General features: G+C 35.6%; 1 protein-coding gene across 1 annotated transcript in view; it reads right to left on the bottom strand.

The window, feature by feature from the left end:
- Nucleotides 1–15358, bottom strand: part of LOC103605151 (protein unc-13 homolog C-like) — a gene marked incomplete at its 3' end in the record, with an annotated part of 212770 nt that overhangs the window by 103868 nt on the left and 93544 nt on the right. The window contains exons 2-4 of the mRNA XM_008589736.1: nt 11223–11301; nt 10183–10188; nt 8984–9055 (exon numbers count right to left, since the gene is read on the bottom strand). Of these exons, the coding sequence (XP_008587958.1) occupies nt 8984–9055; nt 10183–10188; nt 11223–11270 (126 nt within the window). The remainder of the gene's footprint in view (nt 1–8983; nt 9056–10182; nt 10189–11222; nt 11302–15358) is intronic.

Here is a 15358-nt window from a genome sequence, read left to right on the forward strand (position 1 = left end):
CTCAGTGTCGCGCCCGTACCGGACCGGGACCGGCAACGGGATTGCAACCCTCAGTGTTGCTCCCGCACCTCGCTCAGCCAGTGAGCGGCCGGTCTGTACGTGGGATCCAAACCCTCGGTGGGAGCGCCGCTGCGCTCCCAAGTGGTGCACTGTAGCAGTGCACCACCGGGCCGGCCCAGAGGGAAATAATTTTTAATGGCAAATGGAAGCACTTTCTGATGACAAGCCACTGGTGGGGTGGAAAAATCCACTGAGTGAGAAGCCAAGAGACCTGATCTCTCTAGTATAGGTTTGATCACATGATATTTAAAAATGGGCTTCTTTAGGCAAGCATCATGTATCTTTCTCTTCTTAGTGCCTAAACAGTGCCTGTCATTGTCCCTGGCACACAGTAGGGGTATACAATAACTTTTTTTGTTTTGTTTTCTGCAAAATGAATAAATGTTCTACCACTTATGAGTTCTGTAATCTACAAAGAGATGTAAAGTCTCCACGACTCACTTTCCTCCTCTACCCTGCCTGTCTCGTGCTATTATTTTAAAGATCAAATTATATAATGGTAATGAAAGTACTTTATAGACTTCAAAAGACTAAATAAATAGTAAGTATTAGTATTAATGGTGGATTTTCAAAAAAACAAAAAACAAAAAATAAACATGGGTCTATACAAAAGAGAATTTATTGGAGTAGTCCTTCTCTAAGCTTCTCATATCCCTCTGTGTAAGTGACTTTCCTAAGAGATAGGCCAGCACTCTCTGAGGCTGCATTTACAAGCAATTTTACACAATTACCTGATGCATAGTGAATAGATATTTATATAAATCCTGTAGGAGCCTAGCTGTCAAGTAATGCAAGAAGAAAAGCGTTTATATCATCCTTAAATTTCATTTCAGAAAATCTTCTCAGTGTTGAAATACCCAACTCTCTATTATTTTTCAATTCCATAGTATGGTGACACCATATTTCCCTTCATTAGCACATTCCCCTCACTAAATGTTTTCCCAGAATATGTTTTGTAATGGTACTGGGAGGTCCCCTACCAGGAAGTTAAGCTTTGCTAAACATTTTTCTAACTTTGAATGGTGAGATCCATCTTTGCTACTACATGGGGGTCTGGTCAGTCCAAAGCTCTTATACTTCAAGTGAACCTACACAGATGTGGTATGGTCAAATATGGGAATTAATCAAGCAGAAGATTCCAGTGTTAGGATTTATACAGATAGAAAACTAGATCCATCACTTTTCAATAAAGATAGCCTGAGCCAAGTAAATCTCTTGGCTTCAATTCATAATGAAGATGTCTTGCAGTAAAGTGTTGAGAGTTCTTTGAGAATCAGGAGCATGTATTATTCATCTTCACCTCCCCTTTATTGACAAGCAGAGTGGGTATCTTCAATATTATTAAAGTGAATTGAATTATCCTTGGTCTAACAGATTTTCCATCAGCTGTCCACAGATAGAGTATCCTGTTCTATCTGGGCTGAGGGGTAGGAGTTGTGTGTGTGTGGGTGGGTGGGTGTGTTTAATATAGCATTTGTTGTTTATCTGAAAAACTAAGGAGGGAATTGAGCTATATTTGTAATTGCATCAGGCAATCTGTTTTTTGTCTTAGTAGGGGTGGAAATAATTAGTTTAATTCAATGGAATATCAGGTAGGAATAGAAGAATCTGATGCTGAACACAAGAAAAGTAAGAAAAACCAATGACTTTAGAAAGCAGAGCTGGGGAAAAGGTTATTTTTCAACATAAACTTATCCACATATTTCAAGCTTAAGCAAACAATAAATGTATTTTATCTAATCTCCTATGTTCACTTTCTTTTTATTGAATTGAAATTATATATAGTCTGTCCTATAAATCTGTAAGCTATAGTAGGAGTAATAAATATAAGTAACACTTGCTAAAAAATTAAATATTCTGGAACAAAATGAATAAAAGACATTTCTGAATAGACAGCTGAGAAAGTTTCATTGAAAGGTTTGGTTTGATTTTATTAAAGAGCCATGATCCATTTCATGCAAAGGAAGAGTGAAACTAATTTTAAAAAATAAGAAACATAGAAAATTTACTAGACAGCAGATTAAAAATCAATTAAATGGTACATTAAAATAAATACCAACATTTAAAAGCTATAGGTACTGGAGGATAACATCACATAATTCATTAGAGGGAATACATCCCCAGGGAAATGATAATATTAGTCTTTTTGATTCTTGACTTTTGGGATAGGGGCATATGTTTATCAAAGCTGAAAATTACTGCAAAATAAATGGCATATGAGAACATTCTTTATTCCAGCAAAGTAGGAGATTGAATGATGATTAGCTTAGAAACAGAAGACATTAATAGCTGGGGAAGGCATGCAAAAATACATCTCATAAGATGGAATTCTTACGTCTTAGGGGAATATGACTTCGTGGAGGAAAAAAGGTGCTTTCTTAGCAGCAAAATTACACCTGCTCAAACCAGATTATAAGGACAGAGAATATAGGACTTTTGTGGAATGAGGCAAAAAAGACAGAGCAAGAAGCACTGGATAAATGCATGGCCTGAGAAAACAAGGGGACCATAGCAAAGGAAAGTCTGTAGCTCTGTAGCTCACCGTTAGAAACTGAATTAATGGGAAGAGAGAAGAATTTTTTTTTTTTTTAATTTTAGCATGTAGAGCAGGCAGATAGACACTTAGCTACCAATAATCGGGTCCTAGATGAAGGGGAAGGATTGAACTGGGTGTGCTATCAATAGAGGGTTTCTGGAAAACTACTTGGAACCAGATATATGGAGAGGGTTGTCCCAAGAAAAAGCACAGCCCTAATTACTGGGATTAGGATCCAAAGACAGAGGTATTCGACAATGTGGTTGACTTGCTACTAATGCATTTTACATGTTCCTAAACTTTCAGGTCTTCTACCACAAACATATTATTTTCTAAAATACATGTGTTCTAATTATAATTAACTGCATGCTCATGGAAAAAAAGGATTTATAAAACAGAAAGCAGAAAGGCACTAAAATAAAAAATAAATTATTCAATTTAATTTTACAAAATCAGGCATAGTTTGATGCATGTCCTTCCAGTAATTGTTTCTATGTACAGACTTTTGAAATTAGGGGGAAAAAAACATTATTTTTACATTGTTTATGTGAGTCCAACAAAGAAGTCAATTTTTAGTGTGTGTAGACACTGTTTTAAGCTGTAGAAATGGCAGCAATAAATGCTTTCATTTTCTGATAAACCTTTATAGAAAGGTAGAGCCTGTAGACTACAAAGCGGAAGATTTTTATATCTTAGATAAGTATTTTATTAAAAATTTCTGCTCAAAGAAACCAATTTAAAGTGAGTTGCAACTAATATATCATGTTTTGAACAATTAGGACACTGGAAGGAAATAAATTGCCTTTTCAATTTGTAACTATCTAAGAAAACTAAAATAGGTCTAAGAAATAAAGCAATCAGGCTTCCTGCCACAGGCAATGACTAGTGTTTTTCAACCATCGATACTCCAATCTACCAAGTGATAACAGTTATAACAGGAGCAAAGCTGTCTGCCTCCACTTGCCACAGTCTTCCCCTTTCTTCCCTCTGCTGTGTTAGCGAGTGACTAACCTAGTGAAGTTCTATATTACATAACTCCTGGGGTTATGTAAACCACCCTTTTCCTATCCTCCAAAAAAATCGCACATTGATAATTTCAATTAAAAATATGCTTCTTGTTTTAATATACTTGATGCATACTTTTGGGGGGAAAATGTATTTTCTATTCTGTAAGTATACGTTCTATTGTTTCTAGAAAAAGCATCATAAATATTTGCAGAGTGAACATTAGGTTCAATATGACCTTTGGGATTTGTTATAAATATGAAGACAGAACAATGCTAGAATAAGTTTCTGAATATAATAAGAGATGCAATTTTAGTGCTGGTTAACTCATGAGAATAATCATGTGAGATTGACTTCAGAAGCTAAAATTATTCAAGTAATTTTTTTTTTGTAGGAAAAAATACAGAGACTAAAATTTACGTGCCTTTCTATGTAAGAATGTAGGTAATTTGCTTTTACTTCTACCATTTTATAACAGATACTAATTATCATTGTCCCAAGTAACTATGAGGTAAGTCCAAATAAAGAGGACAGAATGATGGTAGAATGGAAGGTTCACTAATTGAAGGAGAGCACAATATAGGATATGCCCTCTGTTGTGGCACGGAACATGATCTGAAAACATATTACGATAAATTTGTAACATCCTTTAAATGTCATTTTTTCCCCAATTTGAACTTTCAATAAAAATGAATATGTAAATAATGGAAGTGGTATGAGACAGTTCATTTGTTAAATATAAGAGGCCAAAAATAATGTGAATTCCTCCAGTGGGAGAAACCTCAGACATTTTAATGTGGGAAATCTAATTTTTGTCACTTTGGATGGAGACTGAGCTCTTATAAATCTTCTGACACAGGCCATGAAAGAGTAGGAAGAAAGGTTAGGATACTGTAAAAGGAAGGTAGGGAACAGGTGACCATCCCTCCCAAGTAGAGCTCATTCCATTGTCCTGTTGTGTAACCAAGCAAAGCCAATCATAGAGCATGGGAAATGATGTGGTGAAAAATAGTTAATAATAAAAATAATAACTAATATTTACTATGTACTTATGTCTCAGAAATGGATCCATGGGTATATAATAATTATTATTATTTACTCCCTTCACTTACACTGTAAATATTATTTTGTGTGTATGCAATAGTTAATAAAAACAGTTAATATCCATAAACTATGTATTCAATTATATAAGATAGAGATACACTTTCCGAGTGAATACAAAGAGTAGAGAATGAATTTAAAAATACAAGAGCAGAAATAAACAAAACAGAAAATGAAGAAACCATATGGAGTCAACAAAGCAAACAGAGAAATTTCTTGCAGTCCTGATTTATCAAAGGAAAGAAAATACAAACAAATAATAATAGAATAAAAGTGGCACAAGCTTTTATAAGTCATAATATAATCATATTAACAATTTGATGTTACTAAATTGAAATTTTAGGAAAAAAGGGCAACTTTTTGGAAAAAATATAAAAAGATCAAAATCAACTCAAGAACAAATGTTTAAAGAACATGGGTATAATTTTTACATTAAATACATTGAATCAGTAGTCAAATAACCATCCTCAAGGTAAGCATCAAGTCTAGATTGTTTTAGAGGCAAGTTTTGCCAGTCCTTCAAGGTACAGCAACTTACTCTATGCAAACTGTTCCAGAGAAGAAAATAATAATAATAATAATAATAATGATGATGATGATGATGATGATGATGAAACCTCCACAGCTCATTTCATTAATCTGGGTGAAAATCGATGCCAAACTTGTTCAAGGATATAGCAAACCATAGACCATTTTCACTTATGAACATAGATGCAAAAATATTATATAATTAGTAAACATATGAGAAACCATTGCCAAGAGAGTTTCAGTAACTTGCCATGATCCCACAGCTAGTAAGTTGTGGAGCTGGACAAACATGTATATCAAGTTGAAGACTGTGCTTGTGAGGAAGGATAGGATTAGGACCAATAGCAATACTTGTAAAAAAGGATGATCTTTAAATTTGGCCGGTTCCCAAGTCAATTCTCCCTGGACTGATGCTCAGCTGCAAAGGTGACAGGGTGGCACTAGACTCAGCAGGTACTCCAGAGACCTGACCAAAAGTCCCTGCCCCACTGTCCTGACTGTTCCTGTTCCTCATCAGGAGTCTGCAGCTTCCTGAATGAACCTGGACATCAGAAAGGTGTTCTGACCTGGTTCCTTCTTCCTCGTTATTTTTCTATTGTCATGCTAACTGTTCCTGTTCCTCATCAGGAGTCTGCAGCTTCCTGAATGAACCCGGACATCAGAAAGGTGTTCTGACCTGGTTCCTTCTTCCTCGTTATTTTTCTATTGTCATGCTAGGAATAGGGCTCAGGTCTGATCTCCTGATTACACCCCTCACTTAGTTCTTGTCAGTCCCTTCCATTGGGCCTGAATCCTGTAACTGAAAGAAGGACCCCCACTCCCCTAGACAAACCTGCCCTTATTGAGAATTGACACTTCCTGAAAGCCTGCCATTAGACCAGCTCCCCTAAACATGCCCATCAACCCAGGTAGAACAAACAGGGTTCTAGAATCCCGTTTAGCCTTGGTGGTTTGGATTCCTTGCTCTGAGTTTCTCATAACCTTCACCTGAGAAATCCTTGGTTTAAACACTCCCATCTACTAGAAGCTTCCACTAGAACTTATAGCAAGAGTAGGTACAAAACATATCATGTCAGCCCACTTCCCACTATATTATAAGCTTCATGAAGGCAAAAATTTTTAGCTGAGTTGTTCACTCCTTTATTTCTGGAGTCTGAAATAATGCCTGACACATAATAGGCAGTCAATAGGTATGTTTTGAATTACTGAATGGATCTACTTTGATTTCCCCACTGTTGGGTACACACTCAAGAAACTATCACTCTGTGAAAGCAAGCACAAAGATGGACAGTATGGTGCCAAGCAGACTATTGTTGTGGTATATGGATTCTAGATTGCTTATCCCTTCCTGTGCTATTAAGCCATGTGGAAATTTCTAGAAACCAAAGTCTTTAATGGTTTATTATACTGAGATTTCCAGTCAGCTTCAACAGCTTCTTATGGGTGAGCTGCAATTGGTGATGGGTGGGGGCACCTGGCAGTGCTTCATTAACAGAGTGTCAGTGGTGGCAGTGCAGGCTTAGCTGCTGTCATCTTGCATCAGATGTTCGAGCCCTTTTCTTGGAAGAGATGACTGAGCTTTTTACTGTACATCTTTTTAAATAAAATAGAAGTACTACTGTTTGGTATTTTCCAGGTGGCCAACCCATTTTCTTTCATGTAAAAGCAAATATTTCATGCTTCCGCATCTTGGGTGCCTAGGAACACTTTTGGCACCAAGGAGTAGAAAATATTTGCTTCAGCATTTGTTAGCTGCCCATGTAATGACTGAATGTGACAGCTTGTCAGAATGACATTTAATATGCCTGTTGTACAGAAGTCATATTTCATTTACTTTTTTAGACATTGGCCCCAGGGAAAAGGGCTTTATGAATTTTAGCGGGAGTGAATGGACTCTATTCATCCACTCAACACCCACACAGAGAAGTCTTTTACTTAGGCTTCCTGAAACTAAAGAAGTAAAGTGATATTTTTAAGTTGCTGAAAGTAGACCCATAGCTAATTTAACCATAAATTGAGGATGTGCTTCCTGTTCAGGGCCTCAGAAAATACAGTTGCATTCCACTAATTTCTATTGCTTTTCTGTTAACTTTTCATGAGAATGAACAGTAGTAGTTCAAATCAACTACCATATTTTAAAACGTGAGGAAGAAACAGTGCAGGAGATTATAAATAAAATTCTTTAATATTGATTATTTCCTCAAAAGGAAAAGACTAGATGCTTCGAGATTCAGCAAGTAATATGGGGCTTCCTTACACACAGAGGATGTTTACTTTCTCTTGTATCCAAACTATATTCAAAATAATACATGGCATCACAAATCTAAAAGATAAGAATAAGACTCCGGGAATGTAGTCACATTTTTTTATCCTGTGGCACAATAGAAAATGTATTAACTTGCTGTAGTTCCCAGATACTCAAATGAACATGCTCAATGAATATTAATGGCCTCTCCAACCTTTCATACTTCTGGATGGGTACATGTGTATTGGGGTGGGGAGATAGAAAGACCTAGGACAGGATGATTTTTAGGTGGAAGATGACAGTGAAAAGAAGAAGAGGAAAAGAAATACAGATGTAAGTAATGGTGTCTAAATGTCAAGAGTATAGAAAGTTAAAACAAGTAATGTAATATTGGCAGAACTTTTATTCTATAAGAATGACAAAGTCACTAAAATTGAGAGAGGTAGGATACATTAATTCCCATAATGGAGGGCACAGATAGATTGTCTCAAGTAAATCCCCAGCAGAGTGTGCAGGATGGAGTGACCACAGCACAACATCAAAGGCAAAAACACTGGGAGTGTTTTAACCATGCCTTATACCCAGGTTATATCTGAAGCCAATTAATAAGAATTGCTGGGAGTGAGACCCCAGTTTTAAAGCTCTCTTAGGTGTTCTAATGAGTCAGATGTAAGAATCTCTGACCTAGATACTTGCAGCCTACTTGTATCTTCTAATCAGGTTGGTTCTTTCATTCAACAAAAATTTACAAAGCATTGACCTGACCTCATGCTGGACAGTGTACTAAGCAATGGTGAGGAAAACATTTAAAAAGAACAACAAACAGGATATAGTGCTACCCCTAAGGATATCAGAAAAGGTTTTTGCAAAATAGCCAAATTAATTGTAATAACAAATAATAAAAATAACAACACAGATATATTGTTTACTGTGCCCTAGGCTATGCTGAATGCTAAGCAATTATCCATTCCTTTAATCCTTTATAGATGAAGGAACTCAGGTTCAGAGAATTAACACAACTGGCTGGATACAACAATGCTAATTAAGTGCCAGAGATGGGACTCACCAAGCAGTTTTTACTCTTAACCATGCTACACTATGGAGGTCACAATGAAATGCTTTTTTAAAAGCCCAGAGGAAGACACTAATCCTTTAACCAGAAGGAGAGGGGGGTGTTTGGGGAAAGCTTTATAAAAGAGGTAAAACTTAAACCTTAAGTGTAAAAAATTACTAGGATTTTTCCAGGGGGAAAATAACAGTTATGTTAGAATAGAATAGCATTTCCAAATATGGGAAGGTGCAGGCATATTTGAAGAGTAGAGGATAATTTGTTGTGGTAGTGAAGCTGAGGCCCTAAGGAAGTTTGTTTGGGGTCAGGCTTTCCCCATGTTCCCAGTTATTCCTTGGACACTGGAATAAACATTACAAATGAGTAGTTCAAGCAGAATGGTTTTCCTCTTTCAACTGTGATCAATCAATACATAGTTAGTAATTGACACTGCACCTACCAGTTCCTCATTGTTTAATGATGTCCTAATCATCATAGCCAGGGAGAGACCAGATTTCCGGGCAGCCAAGGTCTAAAAGAAACAGAATTATGACTTATTGAAAGGGGAGGGTTCCATGTACATATTGCTTAGTAAATCGTGAAATATAGGCATATTGGCTATCACTGTTCATGTTTTTGTCAACAGACACCTGCCATTTTCAGTAGTCAGTGGATTCATCCAGAACATGAAATCATAGAACATCAAATCTGGAAAAGATCCAGATGATAAAAGTGAGGGCCAGCAAGGCAAGATAACCAGCCCAAGGTTTCCAGGCTAACAGGAGGCTTCTAGAACATTGTCATTCCCCAAGGTAGTCATGCTTACATTTCTTTATAAGACATGACCATCTATACAGACCCAGCCTCATGTAGCCCTGAATCACAATTGTTGCTTGATGGTCTTTTGTTTATTCTTTAGAATATTCTTGCATATCTAGGCAAGATATTTTCTTCCAGGTGCCTATTTTATCTACTGAGAATCATTATTCCTGGATTCATTTATCTCACTCAATCCTGGTAACTTGGGTGATCTTAAATAAGAGACAAGTCCCTTCAGTTTTCCCACCTGTAAAATAGAACCATCATCAGCTACTCTTACCCGAAACACATGTGATATAATTAACTTGGCAGTGATACAGAGAACTTTAAAAATCATAAGATCCAGATGGGAATATTAAATCTGCAATCCCATTAGTAGCAAAAGGAAGCCATAGTGGAATAATGCATTCCTGATTGTCCCCAGTCCCATCTGGTCATAAATACTGATATATCTCTTCATGGCTACAAAGCCATGTACTCAGATCAAGTTTCACACATTCCCAAGTAAGGAAGTCACTCTCCACCCATCTCCACCTCATCATGTCAACCTATAGAAGGTTTATGTCCAAGATGATCTCCCATCTCTGATAAGTACTGTCCCTAAAATTATGCTTGTATCCTATTTTAGTTTTTTGTATTACATAATTTGGTTGTATACATAATTTGGTCTGTCTTTCAGAATTGAACAAGATGTTAAATTCTTGGAGAACCCAAACTTCTTTTTCTTGTATGCCTTTGTCTTTTCATTTCCCCGTCTTGCCCCTTTTACCCCATGAGTAAGTGCAGTGTATGTTTGAGAAGATTGACAAATATTAATTACATAAATTGAAAAGCACTTACCATGGCCTGAAGATTCCAGGAGTGAGAGGAAACAAAGTGTAAATAATTAGACATATGAAAGGTGGGGAAAGAGTATAACAGTGTTAAATTAACTTAACACTTTAACATAATGTCCACACTATAACTACAGGAATCTGATATAATTATACTGACATGTCATGCTTTCCAGTATAAGATTTTTCCAGTCAAGATCATAGTTTAAAAACAAAGTGATGGCCTTCAGATGAAGGTTTTCTTAGTAATGTTAAAAATTACTGAAATGGAGAAATTATGCACATTGTACTAAAAGGGAAATTTGTGTTTCTCTGGAGGAAAATACATTTTTCATGTCATAAGCTAGTAAGAATATTTCTATAGAAAAATGTGAAGACATTTCAGATGATAGAAAACACTTTTTTCCATGCTGATGGGCTATTTTTCCTACAATCTAATACAGATCATTATCAATTCTTTGCATTTGTAGGTGGTCTCTGGCATATGTATTTATAGGAGAATGAGTTATTCAGAGTCATGATCAGGACTAATAAAGATTTCAGTGATTTGGGAACCATAATTTTCTTTAGGTATATAAGAGCTTATTAATTTGGCTAGAATTGACCTTAATATACTAGAATAAAGAATTGATTAATATTATCTGCTTGGTTTATAAAGTATTCAAGTCTACTGGGATAAGGTGAAGAAGTTCAAATCAAGCCTTAAACATTCCAAATTAAACTCATGCTCATGCACAACCTTGAACATGTGAAAGCCCACTTGCAGCAGCTCGCTTGGCATACTGCATGATTTCTTTTTGCTCCATTATAGTGTCATTTTAACTCAGTTTGTCAACTCAAGTAATATGAAAAGCTGTCAAAAGATTAGAGTTATTTCCTCCATCTATTAGATTTTAAAGAAATAACAAATATAAAGAGTCTAGCCTCATATATTTTATTCCACGAAATACTTATGGGGTAGGCAGTTAATGAGAAGGAAAACATTACATTGTAATAAAGAAAATGTCAACACATGCCATCAGAGAGAATTAAACAGGAGTAACTTACCACATCTCGGACAATGGGCAAAGTTTTTTTCCTGCGAAGATCTGGCATACTGTCAATCCCGTAAAGTCCTCGCCCAGCCCTAAAAGGGGATATAAAAGTGATATTTTCAGTGGGCAAAATGATTTTCTATTTAAAAAATCCACTGTTCATAGCATAAAGGCTGAGAAAAGATTAAAGGGATACCATGGTTTTCAACTATTTCACAAAGCGGAGGATATAAAAGTGATATTTTCAATGGGAAAAATGATTTTCTATTTAAAAAATCCACTGTTCGTAGCATAAAGGCTGAGAAAAGATTAAAGGGATACCATGGTTTTCAACTATTTCACAAAGCGGCAAAGATCTAGGAATAGATCATGGATCTAGGGACTTTGTCCGGTGAGAAGGAGAAAGGCTCTATCTACCACACCTCCTGATCTCTTGCCTCCCTGGATAGTTCCATTCGTAGAAAATTTAAGATATACGTGGCTTGGCTAAAAATACTGTTTTTCTGTCTTGATTCTGTTTTGATTCTCCACAGAGAGGAGAATCAAAATTGTTAGGTATATGGAATTTTGTACGTCCAGGAGAAAACAGAACCATACTACTTTTGTTGCAAATTTGGTCTGCAATGGTAAAGAAATTACCTTTATTATAAAAATAACATTTTTGTGTGTGTGTGCTGCTTCTTCACAGACTAAATTCCAAAATGGCATCTCAAGAAGCCACGGACAAATTAAAAATATTAGCGATTACCCTTAAACCAGAAGTTCTACTTATCTGAATTTACCCTACAGAGAAATGCACAGGATTAAGAAAACTTTTTGTACAAGGATGCTTATTGCACTATTTTTATAATAGCAACACAAGTGAGTAACCTAAGTATTCATCAACAATATATTGATAATATGAAGAATGCAATAAAGTGAATGAGGTAAATACATATGTACGCATATGAAAAAATACTCATGTTAAGTGAAAAGAGCAAGTTTGTATATTAGTAAGTTTAGTTTGATCCCATATGTGTGTGTGGTTATATATGCACAGAAAATATTGAGAAGGATATTTATCAAACTGATAAAGTGAAATTAGGAGAGAAAAAGAGAAGACTCACTATGTTATAAATTTGGTGAGATTGTTTTTATAATGACCATGTGTGATTTTGCGATTAAAACAACTTTAAAAGAACCCTAAAACATATATAAATCTTCATGTTTCTTAAAAAATGAGTCTAACATATTGAATTTGATCTTAAAATTGTTAGGTATATGGAATTTTGTACGTCCAGGAGGAAACAGAACCATACTACTTTTGGTGCAAATTTGGTCTGCAATGGTAAAGAAATTACCTTTATTATAAAAATAACATTTTTGTGTGTGTGTGCTGCTTCTTCACAGACTAAATTCCAAAATGGCATCTCAAAAAGCCATGGACAAATTAAAAATATTAGCGATTACCCTTAAACCAGAAGTTCTACTTATCTGAATTTACCCTACAGAGAAATGCACAGGATTAAGATAATTTTTTGTACAAGGATGCTTATTGCACTATTTTTATAATAGCAACACAAGTGGGTAACCTAAGTATTCATCAACAATATATTGATAATAGGAAGAATGCAATAAAGCGAATGAGGTAAATACATATGTACGCATATGAAAAAATACTCATGTTAAGTGAAAAGAGCAAGTTTGCATATTAGTAAGTTTAGTTTGATCCCATATGTGTGTGTGGTTATATATGCACAGAAAATATTGAGAAGGATATTTATCAAACTGATAACTGTAGTTACCTCTGTAAAGTGAAATTAGGAGAGAAAAAGAGAAGACTCACTATGTTATAAATTTGGTGAGATTGTTTTTATAATGACCATGTGTAATTTTGCGATTAAAACAACTTTAAAAGAACTCTAAAACATATATAAATCTTCATGTTTCTTAAAAAATGAGTCTAACATATTGAATTTGATCTTTTATTGCATCAAGTCTAGTCATTTCATTCAAAGAAGGTGCTAAAATCACTGATAGCTTCTCCTTATGTCCACTTGAATTACAAACCTCTTGCTAGCCTCTTGCTCAGCATCACCTAATTCACCATGAACAGCACAGTTCATGCCCCTGGGAGCTAGCCAGGCAGATCTGCCATTGGAACAGGCGACAACAGCCAATAATAGGTTGTCAGAATTTTATAGTCCAGTTTTCCACTGACAGAGAGATGACCTCTATGTTCTTGCTGTTTAGTTAAATAAAGGGCAATTTTTTGTCTTATTGGATTTCTCTTAGTAGTCATGGTCTTAACTCTAACACTCCTCGGGGTATTGATTACTAGCTTGCTAATCTTTGAACAATTTACTAAACTCATTATACAACTCATGTAAAATAGTCAAAAAGGTAAAATAGTAATAAATGAATAGTAATAATGCCATAATATATATCTGGAAATGAATAGTAATAATGCCATAACATATATCTGGAAATCATTCTCAAATTTTACTAAATGTAAAATACTAAAACCAATGCACAAGTATGAAGAGGATGTCAACGATGAACCAATGATTCTTATAGTCGTGCAATTCAACAAGAAGTTGCCAATAGTTTAGATCATAGAATAAAGAAAAAAGGTGAATGTGAAGCAGAGATCAAGGAAGATAAAAGAAAAGAGAGAAAGGAGAAAAGGGAAGAGAACGTGTTTAGTAGGAGAGGTGACACTTAAGATCCTGTCCACCACTGACTCTATGGTGAAGAAGTNGTGAATGTGAAGCAGAGATCAAGGAAGATAAAAGAAAAGAGAGAAAGGAGAAAAGGGAAGAGAACGTGTTTAGTAGGAGAGGTGACACTTAAGATCCTGTCCACCACTGACTCTATGGTGAAGAAGTTAGTACCGTTTCCCTTATTGCCCAGAATAATGCCAATCGGCATGCTCTAGGTGAGAGGCAAGTCACAGTAGTTCACAGTAGGTCAAAGCTTGGGAATTTGGGTAACAAAAAAGAATTATTGGCAGCATGCTCTTTTGAACTTCAAAAAACTGCAGAGTAGGAAAGTGAAAAAAAGGTGACAAATCTTTTCTTAAACCCCCGTCTTCAGAAAGCACACCAGCTACTCTATTAGTGCAGCTTTTACTTCCCTCCTGTCCTCTTTCCATGTCTCTCCCCTCTTCTTGCCAATTCATGCTTGAACCTCCCACAGCCAGAACATCAAGTACATGGGAAAAGGGCTATGTGATTGCATTTCTAGATATGTTTCTAGTTTCTTTTGCTCCTATCTTAGGCTGTGATTTCAAGCAGTTTCTATACTTTTTCTCCTCTGTGAACGGTAATAATAATGACATAAAGTGTGCATAAATAAATATTCTTACATCAAATTACATGTTAATCATACTAACTAGCTGCCTTCAGGTGTTTTGAAATGTTTTGACTCTTAAATAATGCAACTTTCATAGCTATGTAAAGAAATACATTCAATTGAGATAATGGTTGAGGAAATGGTTTATAAACTGCAGAGTGATATATAAATGAGTTGTGTATTAACTTCCTGTTGATATTCATTTATTTTATATGTTTTCCTTCTCATAGAACTTAATTTAAATTCTCCAAGTGCACATGGAATCTTCATCCAACTCCATGTGCTCACAAATTCTGGAATCAGTTACACACATGTGTTTTCTCGGACCTGACACTTCACTCCTATGCTTGTTTCATCTGAGCAGATATGCAAGGGCCTAGGCCAAATCTGAACATTACAGTAATGGACCCAAGTTAATAGACAAGCATCAAATTCATCTCTGCCTCTTATGAATGTGTCATTTAATTTCACTGAACTTACACTTTGTAATTTAGAAAATTACAACACAATAAAAATGTTCTTAACCTCCGCAGACAGCCTCAAAATTGTTCTTTATCAGGTTGTGTTTCCTTACACTTACATTTTCATAACTAGTAAAAGAAGTTTATATAAACATACACTTTCACGAGCCTATCCATCAACTAATAATAAAGCTTTTATTGCAAATCTAGACCTTATAAAAAAAAAAGTCTGCCCTACTGGCCTCACCTCATGAATAGAGAAGCACTTGATAAATACTGTGAAACTCTAAACACATGCAAAATATGTTTGAGTATTTATTGGTAAGCTCCCTAGCCAGAAAAGATCTGTGAAAGA

This window comes from Galeopterus variegatus, unplaced genomic scaffold (assembly GCF_000696425.1).
Source record: "Galeopterus variegatus unplaced genomic scaffold, G_variegatus-3.0.2 Scaffold5626, whole genome shotgun sequence".
In the NCBI taxonomy this organism is placed as follows: domain Eukaryota; kingdom Metazoa; phylum Chordata; class Mammalia; order Dermoptera; family Cynocephalidae; genus Galeopterus; species Galeopterus variegatus.